The 17,562-nt window shown below is 53.4% G+C and overlaps 1 protein-coding gene across 1 annotated transcript in view; it reads left to right on the forward strand.

Annotated features, from left to right (window-relative positions):
* The window catches only part of INPP4A (inositol polyphosphate-4-phosphatase type I A), a gene marked incomplete in the record, with an annotated part of 166,232 nt that overhangs the window by 128,129 nt on the left and 20,541 nt on the right, over window positions 1-17,562 (forward strand). The window contains 7 exon segments of the mRNA XM_027767516.1: window positions 1,049-1,304; window positions 4,822-4,854; window positions 9,778-9,950; window positions 11,229-11,352; window positions 12,729-12,855; window positions 13,919-14,059; window positions 17,112-17,209. Of these exon segments, the coding sequence (XP_027623317.1) occupies window positions 1,049-1,304; window positions 4,822-4,854; window positions 9,778-9,950; window positions 11,229-11,352; window positions 12,729-12,855; window positions 13,919-14,059; window positions 17,112-17,209 (952 nt within the window).

Consider the following 17,562-nt stretch of genomic DNA (forward strand, 5'->3'; position numbering starts at 1 on the left):
TGGACTGGCACGAAGAGGAGTGGGTGAGTCTGTGCTGCCCGCTGCCCGTCTTCCTGCTGCTCGGCTAGGGGAAATACTGTGAAGGCCGTGGCCAGTCTCCTCCACTCTCCGTGCCTCAGGGGTGGCTCCTTGGTGAGCAGGCTCCTGGTTCCCTTCCCACATGGCTCCTGGGCCACCTGATGTGGGAGGGGGCTGTTTTCACGTCTGTGTTCATATGCGAGCAGGACTGCAGGACAGCATGGCCAGCTCCAGACCTGGCTAACTGGGAGGCGAGATCTCCCCCCGGGCCCAGGCCCTGTGAGGCATCTCCATCCTGTGTCTGCCTGGTTTCCTGAGGCCAGCGAGGGTTCTCCTGTGTGCTCAGGGCTCTCCCAAGAGCCCTCTGGGCTGTCTGTACTTTTGGAGAAGGGGGAGCCCAGGAGCTAGGGCAGCTGTGTGAGGACTTTGGAGCAGCCAACCCTGAGGTTACATGGCACGATTGCTTCTCACAGAGCAACCCAGAAGGCAGGGCCTGTGTGTCTCGATAGGGTTACAAATGGTACAACGCGTTTTTGTCATTCGGCTGTGGCTGCTGCCTAGAGGCCTCACTCTGTGAAGCACTGTGTTACTGAGCACTGCACAGTGGTCCTGAGCTCTGGCACCCTGTGGCCTCTGCCAGTCTCTGCAGATCACGCCCAGCTCCCCCCACCTCCCCTTCCCCCACCCCGAATGACCAGTGGTTTCCGCTCCCTTCCATCAGAAAGCAACCCCGTGCCCTCTGTGTGCAGTGGTTGTGGTGGGTGTGAGGAAGGGAGAGGGCCCAGAGCTCCTTGGGCCATGGAAGCACCGAGAAGCCCCCATCCTCTATGGCTTACCAGCAGATGGTGACCACAAATACTGGTCTTTGCAAAGCAGATGTGAATGGGGAGTGGGAAGTCATCTTGCTCTAAACCTGCGGTGTTTTCCGAGCATGGTGGTGGGGGTAGGGCTCAGCGGAGGGTGGTCTGGTCTGTGTTCTGTTCTGTTTTCCACTGGGAAAGCTGACCCAAACGGGCCCTTTGATTGGAAGGAGAAAGTGTGGCTGAACGTCGACAAGAGCCTGGAGTGCATCATCCAGCGCGTGGACAAGCTGCTGCAGAAGGAGCGGCTGCACGGCGAGGGCTGCGAGGATGTCTTCCCCTGCGCAGGCAGCTGCACCAGCAAGAAAGGTAACCGCAACAGCCACGCCTACTGGATCAGACCGGAAGACCCCTTCTGTGATGCCCCCTCCTCGCCATGCCCCTCCACCGTGCCCTCTGCTGCATGCCATCCTCATCCGACCACACGTGCGTATGCATCCATGGCTCCCCATGCGCTGAGCTCCACCTCGTGCTGCATCACTTCTGTTCATCTGCGTCTTTGTCTCTGTGTGCCCTGCCCCCATGCAGACTGCAGGGAGGGCTTCAGGCTGAGCGGGGGTGTCTGAGCTTACAGAGCAGAGGCTCCGGCCTTCTCTCCATGCATCTGGAGCCCATGCGGGATCTGCATCTGCACCAGAGGGCAGACTCACAGCCCTCCTGGGTCACCCTGTTGTGGCAGTAAGGGCTTGGCTCCTGGGCTTTTCAGGTTTGTAGACTAATCTGAGAACCCAAAGGAGGCTGGGATGCAGATGCCTTTCTGATGCGATCATATGTTGCATCAGGAACTGATGGGATGAAGGCAAAGGTGAGTCGTGTGGAGACACAGCCGGACAAGGGCCGTCAGCAGGCCCAGCAGACTTGTGTACAGGCTGGTGCCAGTGGCTGGGCATGCTCTTCCAGCAGAGCCATGCTGCATTGGGCTTGGTAAGTTAGATACTAGAACTCCATTCCTGGGCCTCTGGAGGCCGAGTGAGGTTTCTCCGTTCGGCACCACCCTCCAGGACTGTAGACAGTAGGTTGTTGGCCTGAAGTAGCACGCTTCAGAAACAGTCTTCTCTCTGCAGAGACACAGAGCACAGTGCCCTGCCTGTAGCCTGAAAGCGGGGTACCGTGCTTCCTAAGTCAGTGTGCTCTGAGAGGTCCCTGCGGCCCAGGTCTCCCCTGCCCTTCCTGGTAAGAGCTGGAAAGGGTTATAGGCCAGGCAGCTGAGACCAGGCTATAGACACCACTCTGCCTCCTCTTTCTTCTTTGGGAGCTTTAAACTGTAGTGAGGGCCAGAGGTGCCAGACGTAGGCTTCATAGGATGAGAGCTTTTACATTCCGAACTGGGTGATTTTTATTCAAGGCGGAATCACGGTCCTTTGTCAGAGCCCCTTGATGAGTACTTCTGTTTGTAAGAGGCCCTTTATCTCTGCGGTCTGCCTGCAGTCTGTCCAGGGCTCTGTCACTCGAGTCTGTGTTCCAATAGCATTCACGTCATCCACTTCTCCATCCTTAGGGGGTTATAGTTTAGCTTCTCCAACCCTGTGATTGAGTCACAGAAATACTTTGTCCCTGTTTGTGGTTTTGTTTTTTTCTTTAATGTGTATTGTGTTTGTTTTAAAAATGTACCAACTGGTCCTTATTTATTTCTCTTTAATAGTTTCTTGTTTATAATTTTAAAGTTTTTCTGAAGATATAAAATGAGTAATGTGTTGGATTTTTTTTAAATGCAAGAGTTTCTTTAATCAGCTGTTGTTTTTATATACATAAACTTAAGTGTCCTCTTTTCTGAGGCAAATCTTACATTGTTTAAACACAGGCAACTTTAAATTTAGTTTGAAAGTTACTGAGGACTGTTTCTTAGGGTCATTATAACTGAATGTGCCATAAAAACGTCTGTTGGAATAATAGGGATACGAAGCTTATGCTGAGAGAACCTAACTGCTGATTGGTACCAGACATGCTTGAAACCATGCGCCACTCAGCTAACTGTGGGTGGCCCCTGACTTAGACGTCCTTAGCATAGCCAGGAAGCTGTTCCCACCTCGCTGTGATCGGGAGCATCAGAAGAGCCAGACCGTGGGGCAGATTGTCCAGGTTCAGAGCTTGCCTCTGCCGTGACTTTTCATACGTTCCAAGTCACTGGGGCAGTACTTTTGACCAGTGAGCTTATTGGTCCTCTGAGGACTCCGCTGTACTGCTTTGAAAGGCAGCATCCCTTTCATTCCAGTTCTCGACCCTGTCCCGAGTCCTTAGCACTCGTCAGTCACCGAGGAGCTGTCCTGACTCCTAGCTCACTCCCCCGGAGAATTAATCAGAGCCCTGCCTGGCAGATGGGTCACCTAAGACAGGGTTCTGGGAGGGGACCCACTGACCAAGTCCCTGCCAGCTAAAATGACAGGGGCTCCTCTGAAGCGTCTCTCCTCCCGGTTTCCCCACGGTGCCCACACCCCTCCTGCACCCCCACCTGCCCAGGCACACTGCCTTTGCACACCAGGACTCGGGGCTCCCTTCCCTGTCTCCTGATACCCAGAGACCAGGTTTTCCTTCACCTGGGGTCTCTGGATGCCCCCCAGGTCCATGTACCCACGGCGTATGTGCTGAAATTTCCATGTGCATGGAGAGGAGGTCCATCATGATCATCACAGTTCAGGGGACTCTGGGCTCTGAGACGAATTACAAACTGGTCCAGGAGTGTGGACAAGAGCCCTTCCCTTGGATTGAGAATGAATTTAATTGAGCAAAGTGGCTTCAATCCCCGATGCCTTCACGGGGCCAGTCCCAAATCAGCTGTTCGGGATCAGAACAGAAGCTCATAGAACAGGCTCCCAGACCTTGCTGTCATTCCTAAACTGGAAATCCCAGAGAAGGGCTTACAGGGAGGCGGAACCTGCGCTTCCCAGGGCAGAGATCATCCTGATTGTGCGGACTCAAGTTTAAGAGCCACTTCACGCCCCTGGGCGCCTCCGTCTTTGTTGGCTGGCTGGTCTCAGGACATTGGAGTTCAGACGAACGAGTCCAACTCCTCAACTTAAAGAGGCCTTAATATTTTCTATCCCCTTTGCCCGTGGAAGTCATTCCCAGGATGAGTAGAGAGCAGAGAGGAAGGACCCCTCACCACTCCCTTCTGGACAGCACAGGTGGTAAAAGTCTCTGAAGCTGGTTCGGGCTGTTCCTGGTTCAGTATTCCAAAGACATTTCTTGAACCTAAAAGTTTAGATGCAATATCAACTTATGCTCCCACGGTCTCTTTTCAGATTTGCGTTCTCTCAGAGGGCAGTTTCCTAGGTCCCGCAGAGTTTTTAAAGGGAAAGGTGACATTGCAATGCGTAGGTCCCGGTGTGACTCTAGGTAAAATGGTATCAAAATTTGTGTTCTCTGATGCCAGAGAGACATTCTAATTGGAGACTTGGCCCAAATCACCAAATTCTTTGTATTCGGCTTAAATTTTGAAGATGGGCTTCACACCCGCTTCTTGGTGTGCTGGTTTCATTACTGTTGTCGCCATGGTGGGCCCCAGCCGTGGCTCTTGAGCCCTGGCCCTCAGGAGTCAGGGCGGCGGGCTCTGACTTGGGAGCCCCCCTCTGCTGGTTAGGCTCTCGCCCAGTAAGCGTGCTTCCAGGTGCCCTGGGCCAGCATGGGGCTCCGCCACTACAATGTGATTCGCTTTTTCCCAGCACGATCACATTGTAACATGGGAGTTGCTCGTCCCAAAGAGCCTTGGATGTGGAAGTCCTAGCAATATGAATGTTTGTGCTGGCGGATCTGGTGCTGTCACCACCGAGACCGCCCGGCTGCTCCGAGCAGCCAGAGTGCTGGGGAAGAGGCAACAGGCACCAGGCCGTTTCTCTGGTTTAGCTGCCTTCCGACAAGCTGTGGACTCAGCTGCTCGGAGACTCTCGCTCGTGTTTAACTGTGTGCTGCTCCTTAATCATCCGTGTTGCCCTCCATTTCTGTGCAGATGGCAGCCCCCCTCCTGAAGAGTCCAGTCCAGGTACGTGTTTCCATTCAAGGCTCCAGCCGATGCCTCTTTAACACGAAGGTCAGAGATGACCCTTTGTTTCGAGTGGGAAAGTCTCTCGGGACCTCCTTCCCTGGAGTCACATGGAAGTTTTCATAGGTTTGGTGAGGGAACAGTGGGTCACTTAGGCCCAGCGGATTGTGGGCTGGGCTGGACATGTTTTCTTTTCTTTCTTTCTTTATTTCTTTCTTTCTTTTTTCTTTTAACTTTTACATTCTAAAAGCTTTTCAGATGGTTAATGTTGATGAGTAGATGGGGCTTCCTGAAGTGGGTGAGCTGACTTAGAGGGTGCACATTCGCAAGGGGCTCTTCCCGTGTGTTCATTCGAGCCCGCACGCGTTACTCTGAGGACACCGTCAGGTAGTGTGGGTCCACCCAAGCCATGCGGCAGCCTCGCTTCCAAGTCTGCATGTGGCTCTGACAGGCCTCCGCTGGAGTTAGTGCGAGAAGTGGACTCTTCCTGCCTCGTTTGCATGGAGAAACCAGCATTGATAGTTCTAGTTCAGAGGTTGGCGAACCGCCGCTCTTGGCCAAACCCTGTCTACACAAACCAGTCAGGCCCACCTGTTCATGCACTGCCCGGGGCTTCTGTCATTTGGCAGTCCCAGAGTTGAGCTAGTTTGACAGAGACCCTGTGGCCTGCAAAGCCTGAAATATTAACTGTCTAGGCCTTTCCGGAAAAAGAATGCTGACCCCTGATCTAGTTTACGTTCAGTTTTCTGGATATGGCTTACAGTTTTCCCAGCAAGAGAATGAGCTTCCTAAATGGCTCGCTTGCTTGTTTTCTTTTGCTTTTCCTCCTTCCCAGCCCCGCTTTATATTTTTATTTTTTGCCATAGGGCATGTGTTCTCACTAGAGGGGGTAGTAAGAAATCATCCCAGGAGGCTGGCCATACTACAGTCCCTTCTCCTTTCTCCTCTCGGGATTTTGGGCATGCACACACATGTGCCTGGCGAGTTTTTCAAGTCACCAGGTTGGTACTCAAACTATGCAGTCAGCCATGTGGGATCCAGCTGCCTTAACCACCATGCCACTGACTGGCCCTGCTTGTTTTATTAAACTCTAAAAACTAGTCATGTGATCAGTCTAATGACTGCCTACTTCTTTTTTTTGTTTGTTTGTTTGTTTGTTTTTGAGAGGTTTTCGCTATAGGGCGCGTGCACTCGCCAGATAGACAGAGAAAGAAATCACCCCCCAGCGGGGATGGTGACGCTGCAGTCCCATCTCCTCCATTCTCCTCTCGGGATCTTGGGCACGCACACACACGCGCCTGGCGTGAGTTTTAAGCCACTGGGTCAGGGACGCGAACTGCGGTCGACTACGTGGGAGTCCAGCGACATAGCCATTACGCCAACTGCTGGTTCCCATGACTGCCTACTTCTGATTGGATATAAATATGAGATAGTAGGACCCTTGCTTTATACCCACAGTGCAGCAAGCTGGTGATGTGAGGTTCCCGGGCTGCCCCACCAGTTGGGAACGCTGCCTCCTCACTCAGCGTAAGAGCCTGCTCACTGTGGCGGCTCTTCGTGTGACCCGAGGACCCCATCGCCTCTCCTCAGCCTTGTTGTCTGTCAGCAGATTTCTTGTCCTCTTCAGCTTACCTCCACAGCAGGCCAGTGCTACAGGCTTAGCCAGTAGGTCTGGAGCCTCAGTGATGGGGAAGCCCAGGGCCATACCCCGCCCCCTAGAAGGTCAGGGTTCTCAACTCTGGGCTTCCCGAAGTGTGTAGAACCTTAGGAAGTCCAGTGGGTTCCCAGGCAGCATCCAGGCAATGCACTTCTCTTGTTTAATATGGGCTATTTCATTTCTAGATGTGCTGGTGGCTTTTCCACAGTCGATGCTAAGTGGACTTAACTGGCACCCTGCTAGGAGATCCTTTGGCTCCTCCTGCATAACTCTACTTAATCTGGGTTCACAGACATATACACACACACTCTTCATATACACACACACGCTTTCTCTCTACCCCCTTCTCTTCCTCCTTCCCTGCACTACTAATGAAAAAAGAAATGCAGGCTATGGATTTGAAAGAGCCCTTGGAAATGATCTGAAATAGTGTGGCTTTAGCTAACCGTGTTACCCAAAAGTGGGTCAGCCACGTCACTGAAGACACCCTTAGTTGAACTGATTTTTTTTTCATAGCAAGGCTTTTTCAACAACAGTAGCAGAGTATGAACTCTTCCACTCCAGCATCCCAGATGCCTTTACTTGACGAGAAATAATGTGACTGCCCATGAATTGCATTTTGTTGGTAAACATTATGGCTCATTTCTCCTACTGAAGTGGTGTACCCTCTCCTCAGCAGACACTGTCCAACACTGGCAGAGACAGCATGGAGTTCAGAGCCCATCTGACTCTACAGACGTCAGCCTCTCCCAGCCCGTTTTCTTCCCTGTATCGTAAACCTGTCTATGAAGCAGATGAGGGAATGGCTACAAGGTGAAGTACTGGCCAGTGTTGCCTAAGTGGAGGTCCATGCTCTTGACCTTGAGCCACCCAGACAGCTGAGCCCGTCTCCAGGCAGGCCATTGCCTCTCCTCTGGAATTATCTTCCATGTGCTTTTTAGCCACTCTTCCTATAATGCAAATTTTTTTCTTTTGTTTCTCCTCGTGAAACAAAGCAGTCATTCTTGTATGAATTTCATTCAAAGATAAATGAGCAACGGGAAAAAGTTGTGTGAAGAGGCTTGCTTGGTCAAATAAGGCCATTTATATAAGGAGTCTTCAAAAAGTTTATGGAAAATGCATTTATGAAAAAGCTATGCATGGATTTCAATTTTTTTTTTTTTTACATCAAGATAAACTTACACTTTAATTCTGTTTTTCCACAGAGCTTTGGACATTCCCTCATGTATTTTGATGATTTTCAGGTTAAAATGACCATGAGCATATTAATTTTCCATGTATATAAATGATAAGCAGAAAAGCACAGTAGAATTGATGACATTTGTTCCAAGAGCATTTATTTTTAGTGGAGAACAGTTTTTTTTTTTGGGGGGGGGAAGGGTGCACATGCTAGGCAGAAAGACAGAGAGAGACAGAGAGACAAAAAGTGAGAAATCACCCCCCAGGGGGGATGGCCATGCCACAATCCCTTCTCCTCCATTCTCCTCTTGGGATCCTCGGCACGCCCACACATGTGCCTGGCGTGAGTTTAAGCCACCGGGTCCAGGACTTGAACCGCGGTCGACCACATGGGAGACCAGCCACACAGCCATTACACCAACAGCTGGTCCCAGTGGAGAACAGTCTTAATGACTGCTTGCCTTTCTCTAAATCACACGGCAAGTACAGCCGAACTGTCTTTGGCTTTTTTGATAGACAAAACACGCTTTCAGCCGAGTTCTTCCAGGGAACAAAACCACGATCTGAGAATTTTAGAGGAAGGATGAGACCTGGGCCGCGCCTCAGGCTGCTTTCCCGTTTTACCTAGAAGGGCCTAGAAGGGTGTGGCTGGGGCCACTGGGCCTGACTCATACTTTCCATGCCTACTGTTCTTTGTCACTATGATTTATTTGCTAAAACCTCTCTGCTCTAGATTTTCTAAATTTAGACCCGCTTTTTTCCATTACAGACATAAACTCCTGTCCACGTAGACTCTCTCCATATACAGTTAGATCGTTTCCAGCTTCCGAGCGGCTCCATGTGCTTAGAAGTCCACCCTCACCACACTGAGCACGGGGACCGACCGTGTGGTTTGGGTCGTCCTCTGTTTCTCTGCGAACTGCTAGCTATGCCGTTGGGAAGAGCCGAGCTCCTTCTCCCTGTCTTTTAGGTTCTGTCTGTCTTAGACAGAGGCCACCCTCTGGCCACCGCCCTGCTCCCGTCAGCCCACAGCCTTCCCCAAGTGCAGTGACAGGTCTGGGGTCTCCCTTGGCTCACACCCTCGTGCTTCGTGGGCGAGCGCTGCCCGGGCCTCGCTCCACTGCCTCTCACCATGTTTGGTGTGGCGGGCCCACAAAGTGGTGATGACTAAATGCCTATTTCTGGGTTCGGTGACCTATTAAAAATATAACTGATGAGGGCATGTCTTCTGTGTTTGGTGTAGCGGGCCCACAAAGTGGTGATGACCAAATGCCTTTTTCTGGGTTCGGTGACCTGTTAAAAATATAACTGATGAGGGCATGTCTTCTCTCTTAAATATCTTCTACATAGGAAAGAAAAAAACCACAAAGGCAAAGCTACCCTTCACGCTGTTTTTCTCCCTCAAGGTTTTATTTTTTAAAAGTTGTTTTGGTGCACAAAGATTCCTCATATTTCTAAAAGAAAACCCAGCTAGAAATAGAGAATCGGGGGTGGGGGAGAAAGTGAGCACACAGAGGGGACGCAGAGCCGAGAACGGCCCTTCAGGCGTGGAAGGGGGCACACAGGCTGCCTCGGGCAGAACCAGCCCTTTGCTCCAGAGGACGGTGGTCTCTGCCTCCCTTCCTGGGCCTGAGAAGTGAGATACCAGACGACTTTCCTGAGCATCCTTCTGTCCCTGGGTGGAGGGGCCATGGAGCTGTGGGAGGAGATTGGCCGCCGCAGACAGAATCACTTAGTGGCCTTGCCATGACCGGCCGAAGCTATAGTCTCCCTCTGAAGCTGTGATCTGGAGTACTTGCCCATGGTGTCCGCAGTAGCTCCAGAAGACCAGGCAGGCATCAGTGGGTGGGAGTAGGGCTGAGGCCTGCGGTTACTGGAAAGACTCAGGCTACAGGGTTAGTGACCCAGTGGTGCCAGGCAGAACTTGATGTCAGCCCTGGACCGGGGCCTGGACTGGTTAGAAGATGCAAAGGAACAATGGGGGGGGTGTGCAGTACCATGGTTAGGGGACGGGTGACTTGTTAAATCTCTAGAACCTAATTCTGAAATATTTCCTTTAACTCTCATGACTCCTTCGCGTGGCCCAGGGGAATGGAGCGAGGCCCTCTATCCGCTGCTGACCACCCTCACGGACTGCGTGGCCATGATGAGTGACAAAGCCAAGAAAGCAATGGTCTTCCTGCTCATGCAGGATAGCGCTCCCACCATCGCCACCTACCTGAGCCTGCAGTACCGCCGCGACGTGGTCTTCTGCCAGACCGTAAGCTGGGAGTCCCCGAGGGAGGCCAGGGCCCCCTGCTTCCCCCCTCACCCACTCCTGTCCCCTGTGCAAAACCACAGGTGGCTGTGTTTTCTCCTGCCCGTTGCTTTTATTGTATTTATTTATTTATTTTAACTTGCTGGAGGGCACGTGCACTCACCAGAGACAGACAGGGAAAATGAGAGAGCATCCCCACAGGGATAGTCGAAATGCAACCCCTTCTCCTCCATTTCTCTCCTTTCGGCATCTTGGGCATGCACACACGTGGACCTGGCATGTTTTTCTCAAGCTGCCAGGTTCAGGACTAGAACTGTATGGTCAGCCATGTGGGATCCAGCCTCTTTAACCACCAAACCAAGGGCTGGCCCATGCCTGTTGCTTTTACAGTCACATAGCAGAGAAGTCTAGATTCTGACCCAGGGAGGTTGAAATGTCTTCCCTCCATCAAGAAGGATTTGTTCTTCCCTGAAGAAAGGGTGCTGACAGCATCTGCTGGTCCCGCACCAGGGAGAGCGGGTTGTGGCCACTCGGACCTCTCCGCTGCCCTTTTCTGACAAAGGAGTTTAGCGGGGGCAGCGCAGCATTGGCCCCGAGCGCGCTCAGTTCTGTTCACGAACAGCAGGTGCCGCGGTTCTGCGACTCACCGCACAACTCCATCTTCATTATTTCTGCTGCCTTCACAGCAGTGAAGTGTTGGGACGAATGTCACAAGTGTAGTAGAAGTCAGTCACCACATTAGTGAAGCGAATGGTGTTATAGGTGGGACTGCTCTCTGCAGTTTCCCTCCCGCCCCAGCAAGGCCCGTTTCATCCCACCGAAAATCTCCCACTGAGGAAACTTTGAATGGTGCTGCTCTCTGGCGTTTCTGTTCTTTGTTGTCACAGCTGTTTCCAGCCAGAGCTGGCATAGATCTGTGAGTAGACAGACCCTTTCACTTTGGGGAATTGATTCTGGGCTTCCAGAAAATCCCAGCCCAAGAATAACCCCGGCAGGTCAGGTCAGAAGCTGAGCCAGAACCACACCCGTCTTTGGGAGCCACGGGAGCTGTAAGCCCAGAGCGTTCACATCCTCCCTGTGGCCTCTGCTCCCTGTGGCCTGGAGCCAGGTGGCTGCCCGCTCCCCAGGCTCCCAGCCCTGAAGCCCCATGGAGGTGTTGCTGAAGCCCTTCTGAGCAATGGAGGCACAGGGACCCGGGCCCGGGCTGCACACCGTGCCTGCTGCTCGGTGAACAAGTGTCTGTCCCCACAAGCACCTCACGCGGAGCCCCCTCGCCCCCAGCTCACTGCTCTCATCTGCGGCTTCATCATCAAGCTGAGGAACTGCCTGCACGACGACGGCTTCCTGCGGCAGCTCTACACCATCGGGCTGCTGGCGCAGTTCGAGAGCCTGCTCAGCACCTACGGTGAGGCGGCGGCCTGCCCCTCGATGGGGTCAGGAGCAGCACTTCCCCTGCCCCTTCCCTCCTTCCTTGGGAGGCTTTGTTGTCACACAGGCAACCTGTGCCGGCTGAGTAGATCCAGACGTCACCAGAGCACACAGCGAGGCCGAGGCCGAGGGGAGGTCCCCCGCCGTTACACGGCTCGGCTCTGCTGGCGTTTGTTATGCAACTCGATTTTCCCTCAGTCTGGATGACAATGATCTAGCCAGTGACTTCCTACAGCACGCTTGGGTTGTTTCTGAATCGTTCCTATTAAACCAGGGCTGGGGGACCCCTGGGCACAAGGCACTCGCGAGCCCGTTCCTGCAGCCACCAACTTCCTAGGTTGGTTGACCCAGCGAGTTGCTGGGTCAAAGGGCAGGAATGTCTCAGAATATGATAGATATTTTTGAGTTGTTCTGCAAATAGGCTCTCTTCTCCATACCCTTGTTTTCTTTTTATTGACTATTTCTTCTGAGAAGGTGAAAACGGACCTTTCTTTTAGGTTTTTGCCATAGGGCGTACGCACTCACTGGAGAGAGACAGGGAAAGTGTGAAATGACCCACCAGGGTGGTCCGTCCTGTGAGATTTTCAGGATGCCAGGCCCAAGACTCAAACTGCAGTCAGCCAGGTGGGAGTCCAGCACCTTCACCACCATGCCACCTGCTGACCCTGAAAATGGACACTTCTTTAAAAGTATATATATCTTTGCCAGAGATCGTGTGCGCTTGCCAAAGAGAAACAGAGAGAGAGAGAAAGCACCCCTCGCGGGGCGTGTTTTGCTGCAGTCCTTTCTCTCTTTCCTCCTTTCAGGGTTGCGGGCGCATACATGCCTGGTGTGTTTCTCAAGCTGCCAGGTTCAGGACTCACACTGTAGGGTTGGCCATGTGGGATCCAGCCACCTTAACCACCTGGCCATGGAACTAGCCCAGACCAGTTTAAAAAATACTTGGGACTCTTGGAGATGTAGGACACTAAACAGATAGCGAGCCCTGTGTAATGAGAGGATCTAGCCGCACCTACCGTTTTCCTGTCTCTCCCTGTTTTTAAAGAACCAGCTTTGCTTACTGGGTTCCGTCTTTCTGTCTGCCTCCCCACAGTCCTGTGCCCAACGAAGAAGGCGTTGGGAGGATGGTGCCTGTTCCCACTGGCTGCATTTCTAATGTGGCTGTGCGATTTCAGCAGCATTGTTCCCTCATGGAGAACAGCCCAGGGGAAGGGTCTCTGAGAGCACCATGCCACCGTAGGCTTCATCTGCACCTCGCTCCCCGGGCCCACAGGGAGCCTGGCAGGACCCCCTCTGCTTCAGCCACCTCACAACCCCCTCCGCCTGACAGCCCCTCCCCTCCCTTGCGTGCAGGTGAGGAGCTGGCGATGCTGGAGGACATGAGCCTTGGGATCATGGACTTGAGGAATGTGACCTTCAAAGTCACCCAGGCCTCATCTAGCGCATCAACTGACATGCTGCCCGTCATCACAGGAAATCGGTAGGAACACATGTTTCAAATTCTCCGCACCAGAGCAGTGGTTTCCCTTTATGTTTGTCCCATGGGGTACATCCTCCTCCTCCTTTTTTTTTTTTTAAGGTTATTTATTTATTTATGTAAAGAGATATTTTTGCTATAGGGTGCATGTGCTCGCTGGAGAGACGGAGAAACAGAAAGCGAGCAGTCACCTCCCCACCTCCCAGGGGAGATGCCACAATCCCTTCTTCTCCATTCTCCTCCCAGGATCTTGGGCACACACACACATATGCACTGGCGTGATTTTCAAGCCATGGGGTCTGGGACTTGAACCACAGACGGCCATGTGGGAGTCCAGCGATGTAACTGCTACGCCATCTGCTGGTCCCTTACGTTCGTTTATTTATTTATGTATTTACTTCATGACAGGGAGAAAGGGAGCAGGACAGACAGGGCCCTCCGATGGAGTCTTGCCACACCGTGATCCTCCCTCAGCCCCCTGGGCCACGTGTGGGCCACACCCAGCATGTTCAGGTTGACCTTGGAGCTGAACCTGGGCCTCCCATGTGGCTGCAGTGTCTCATGGTGACACCCTTCCACTTGTGCCGCCACAGCTGGGCAGCTCTTCTTTATTTTTTCACTCTGTATAGGGCGCGTGCACTCACCAGAGGGAGACAGAGAGAAAGAGAGAGAGCGAGGAAGTGAGAAATCACTCTCGGGGGCAGGGCCGTGCCATCCGTGGTCCCTTCTGCTCCGTTCTCTTCTCAGAGTTGGGGCACACGCACACACACTGCTGTAATTTTCAAGCTGCTGGATCTGGGACTTGAACTCACTTGGCTATGTGGGCTCTAGCTGCCTTAATGTCCATGCCACCTGCTGGCCCTGAGTTGCTTTTCTATTACACTTGGTCAGGAACACTGCTCACAGCCACCTACGTTCATTTCATCCCTCCTTGAAAGTCCGCGAGCTGTGGTCTGGGCATCACTGAGCTGGAGGGCCAGTGCAGGCTGCCACCTGGTGTGCACTGTCCCTCCCGGTCCCCTAGGGTCCCTGGCCTCACCCTGCCTTCCTCTCTGCTCTCCTCCAGCGATGGCTTTAACGTGCGGATCCCTCTGCCAGGCCCGCTGTTCGACGCCCTGCCCCGGGAGATCCAGAGCGGCATGCTGCTGCGCGTGCAGCCCGTGCTCTTCAACGTGGGCATCAACGAGCAGCAGACGCTGGCCGAGAGGTGCGTCCGGCCTCGCAGGCTGCGGGGCCCGGGGATGACGTAGAAGGTGCACCCTGCCAGGCGGCGTGCTGTACGGACGTCGTCACCATGCCTTTGGCCAGCACTCTTTCAGTGTGGCTCTGTTCCTGGCTTCCTTTGAGGCTGTGGACACAAAGATGTCTCAGAGACTCGGCGGTGGGGGAGAGAGCAGTGGACACAGTGAAAAGATCAGTGCAGGGAGTTAGGGGCTCCCAGGAAGGCCCAGCGAGCACCAAGAGGGTCTGCGAGGGCTTCCCAGAGGGAGTGGACGTTGTCGTGCTTTTTTTTTTTTGGTTTTCATTTATTTTAATTGCTAGAAGTATGTGCATTCACCAGGGAGAGAGAGAGGAAGTCTCCCTCTGCCACAATCTCTCTCCTCCATCTTCTCCATCCTGTTGGATTTGGGGCGTACACACATACCCAGCATGTTTTCTTTAGCCACCACGACCAGGATTTGAACTGCCGTCGGCCATGTGGGTTCAGGCTCCCTTAACCACTAGACTATAGGGCCAGCTATTAAAATTTACTTTCTTTGAGAGAGAGAGAAAGAGACAGGCACCCTCAAGAGGGACTTCATGCTGCGATCCATCTCCAGCCAGGATCATGGGTACACCTGTGGGTGCCCCCAGCATGTAGAGGTAGACCGGGGTACAGACTTAACGCGGTGCGGCAGCGTTCCCTCTGCCTGCGTCATTGCCATCGCGGTGGGCCCAAAGTAGTGTTTTGGTTTTGGTTTCGTTTTTAGTTTCACTATAGGGCAAGTGCGTTCGCCAGAGAGAGAAAGGAGAGTGAGAAGCCACTCCCCTCCGGGGGGTTGCCACACTGCAATCCCTTCTCCATCATTCTTTCAGAATTTTGGATGCACACACACTTGTTTTTTAAGCCACTGTGTCCGGGACTCAAACTGCAGAGTTGACCATGTGGGATCTAGTTGCCTTAACCACCACACCACCAGTGGCCAGCCAGGACAGCTTTGAACAGCTAGATGAGGTAAAGGAGAAACTGGTTGTCTGAAGCCTCAGACTCCGTAAAGGCCTGGCGGGACCCAGGGGCACCCAGTTTCAGGCAGGGATCAGCAGTGGTGAGAGTGGAGAGGCCCCATGTGCCAGGCTGAGTCCTGCCTTGAAAACCCCCTCCGGGACCACTTGCTGCACAGCAGGGAAGAGCAAGGTGTCCCCACGTGTATGTGTGTCTGCACACGTGTGTGTGGAGTGAAAGTGGTCAGCTGGGTGTGCATAGCCTATAATGGCCTTCTACAAGTCAGTGAAAGTCGTTTCTGTGATACCGTATCCGTTCATGCTGTCAAGAAAAGCTGGTCCCAGGATGGTGCATCATACTCGCTGAGCCCGCGAACCCAGTGGTTAGTGCCCATGGGCTCCTCGGTACGGGGCCCCCAATTAGGACACAGAGTGGGTGCTGGCAAGCATTGCAGAGTGCCTCAGAGGGCCGGAGCATGCCCTGCGCCTGTGCTGTGAACACGATTCAGAGGGCAGGACACAGTCAGATGGACATGGTGGTTGGTTGTTTTGCTGACTGTGTGCCAAAAGGACGTGAGGGGTCAAGTGTCAGAAGGAGGTTGCTAGAAAGAGTCCAGGCCCCAGCAGCGACCTGGCTCAGGGCAGAAGTGTGTAGGGGAGGGACAGGCAGGAGAAACATGAAGAAAAGGGCTTGGTCTCCAGTTGGGCTGAGAACGTGAAGTGAATAGACAGACCCAGACTTTGAGACCGGTGAGTGAGCGGTCAGGGCCAATGAACTCCAACCCAGAAAAGGGTCGATTTAGGGGCAGATGGTGAGCTGGGCTTGGGCTGAGAGTGCAGCCCGGGAAGCAGAACCCACCATGGTGAAAGCAGAGAGGAGCCCACTTGAAGGGAGTGGGCAGGTCACGGGAGGAGAATGACGCACCCTCTACCTGGACCCCATGACTGTCAGAGCAGCTTCCGGAAGGGGCTGAGCCAGGGCTGGATGCAGCGAGCAGAGGGACTGGAGGGGAGGAGGAGGGCTGGTGACTCCTGGCTCTGGGCTTTGTTCGTCTGGTGAGCTGAGGAGAGATCGACTGCAGGCTCTCGGCTTTGTTCGTCTGGTGAGCTGAGGAGAGATTACAGAGCAGGCACCCACAGCCTAGGGTCAGGATGACCCCAAGGGAGTAGGTGCCACAGTGGGCACCAGGGGCAGAGCAGAGGGCTGAGACCCACAGAATGGGGGTGGTGTCATAAGACCATAAAGAGGCTTGTAGTGCAGGAGGCTACTCAGCAGGGAAGTGGAGACCTGCCAGGAACCCAGGACTTGCACTAGAGTCTGTCTTTATTTTTTAATGTTTTATTTTACTTTCTATGTTTTTCTATGCAAAAATGCATCATGACTTTTCTGATAATCCAATATTTATTATTATTATCTTTTTAAAATTTGCTATAGGACACATGTGCTCACCAGAGAGAGACAAAAGGAAAGAGATTGAGAAAGAAAAAGAGTGTGAAGGCAAGCTGCCAGGTTCAGGACTCAAAAAGCGGTTGGCCACATGGGAGTCCAGTGCCTTAACCACCGTGCCACCTAAGTCTGCAGTTTTATCGACTGCTTTGCCTTTCCTTGTAGGTGGCATCCCCAGCCTCCCTGCTTAGGCATCAGCACACACTCCCTTGCAGCATGCAGTGTGCCCCCAGGGGCAGCACGTCCAGGCTCCAGGGCACAGCCGTGTCCTCACAGGGCCACGCCCCACTGCGTCCCCCTCCTAAGTACCCCTGAGATGGAGGACACTGGGAGCCTGAGCTGAGTGGCCAGGACAGGTGACGGTGTGCTGCACAAGGCAGGCCATCTGGTCTCTGGGCTGCAGACTCCGATAATTCCCTAGGCACTTATCCAGTTCCCGCCAACGAGATGTGTTTGAAACACTTACCGACAGCATGGAGACCACTTCATGCGTGGGGAGGACAGTGCGCGGTCGGTGTGGGAGAAAACCCTGTGGTTAGCTCCCGAGCAGCTCTGTGCATGTTAGAGGAGTGACACCAGCAACTAACGGCGGCCCCTTGCAACCCCCAAGGTTCGGCGATACGTCCTTACAAGAGGTTATCAATGTGGAGAGTCTGGTGCGGTTAAACTCCTACTTTGAGCAGTTTAAGGAAGTTCTGCCTGAGGACTGTAAGTATTTCCGCACCCACGGCGACCTTCTCCTGCTGGTCTTTCCGTCCCCTGGGATGTCTGAGCTCAGGCTGTTGCTTACCGACCTTCTGGACTCTGCCTGCTTGTCCGGGCTGTGTGTGTACATGCGCATGCATGTGTGTCCCCTGCTTCCTGCCCCCTGCCCTAGGTCCCCCGCCCCCACCCGCCACCGTACGGCAGCCCGTTTATCCAAGTCCCACCCAGAGAAACTTCCTTCCTCTCTAACCTGCCTGTGCGGGGCCTTCCCACTTGCTGTGGCAGTCACTGCTGCTCCCCAACGGGTCAGCAGTGTGCAACGTGCACCTGCTGGCAGACATGGGGGCCACAAGGGA

The sequence above is a fragment of the Tupaia chinensis genome, unplaced genomic scaffold (genome assembly GCF_000334495.1).
Source record: "Tupaia chinensis unplaced genomic scaffold, TupChi_1.0 Scaffold144276_1, whole genome shotgun sequence".
In the NCBI taxonomy this organism is placed as follows: domain Eukaryota; kingdom Metazoa; phylum Chordata; class Mammalia; order Scandentia; family Tupaiidae; genus Tupaia; species Tupaia belangeri.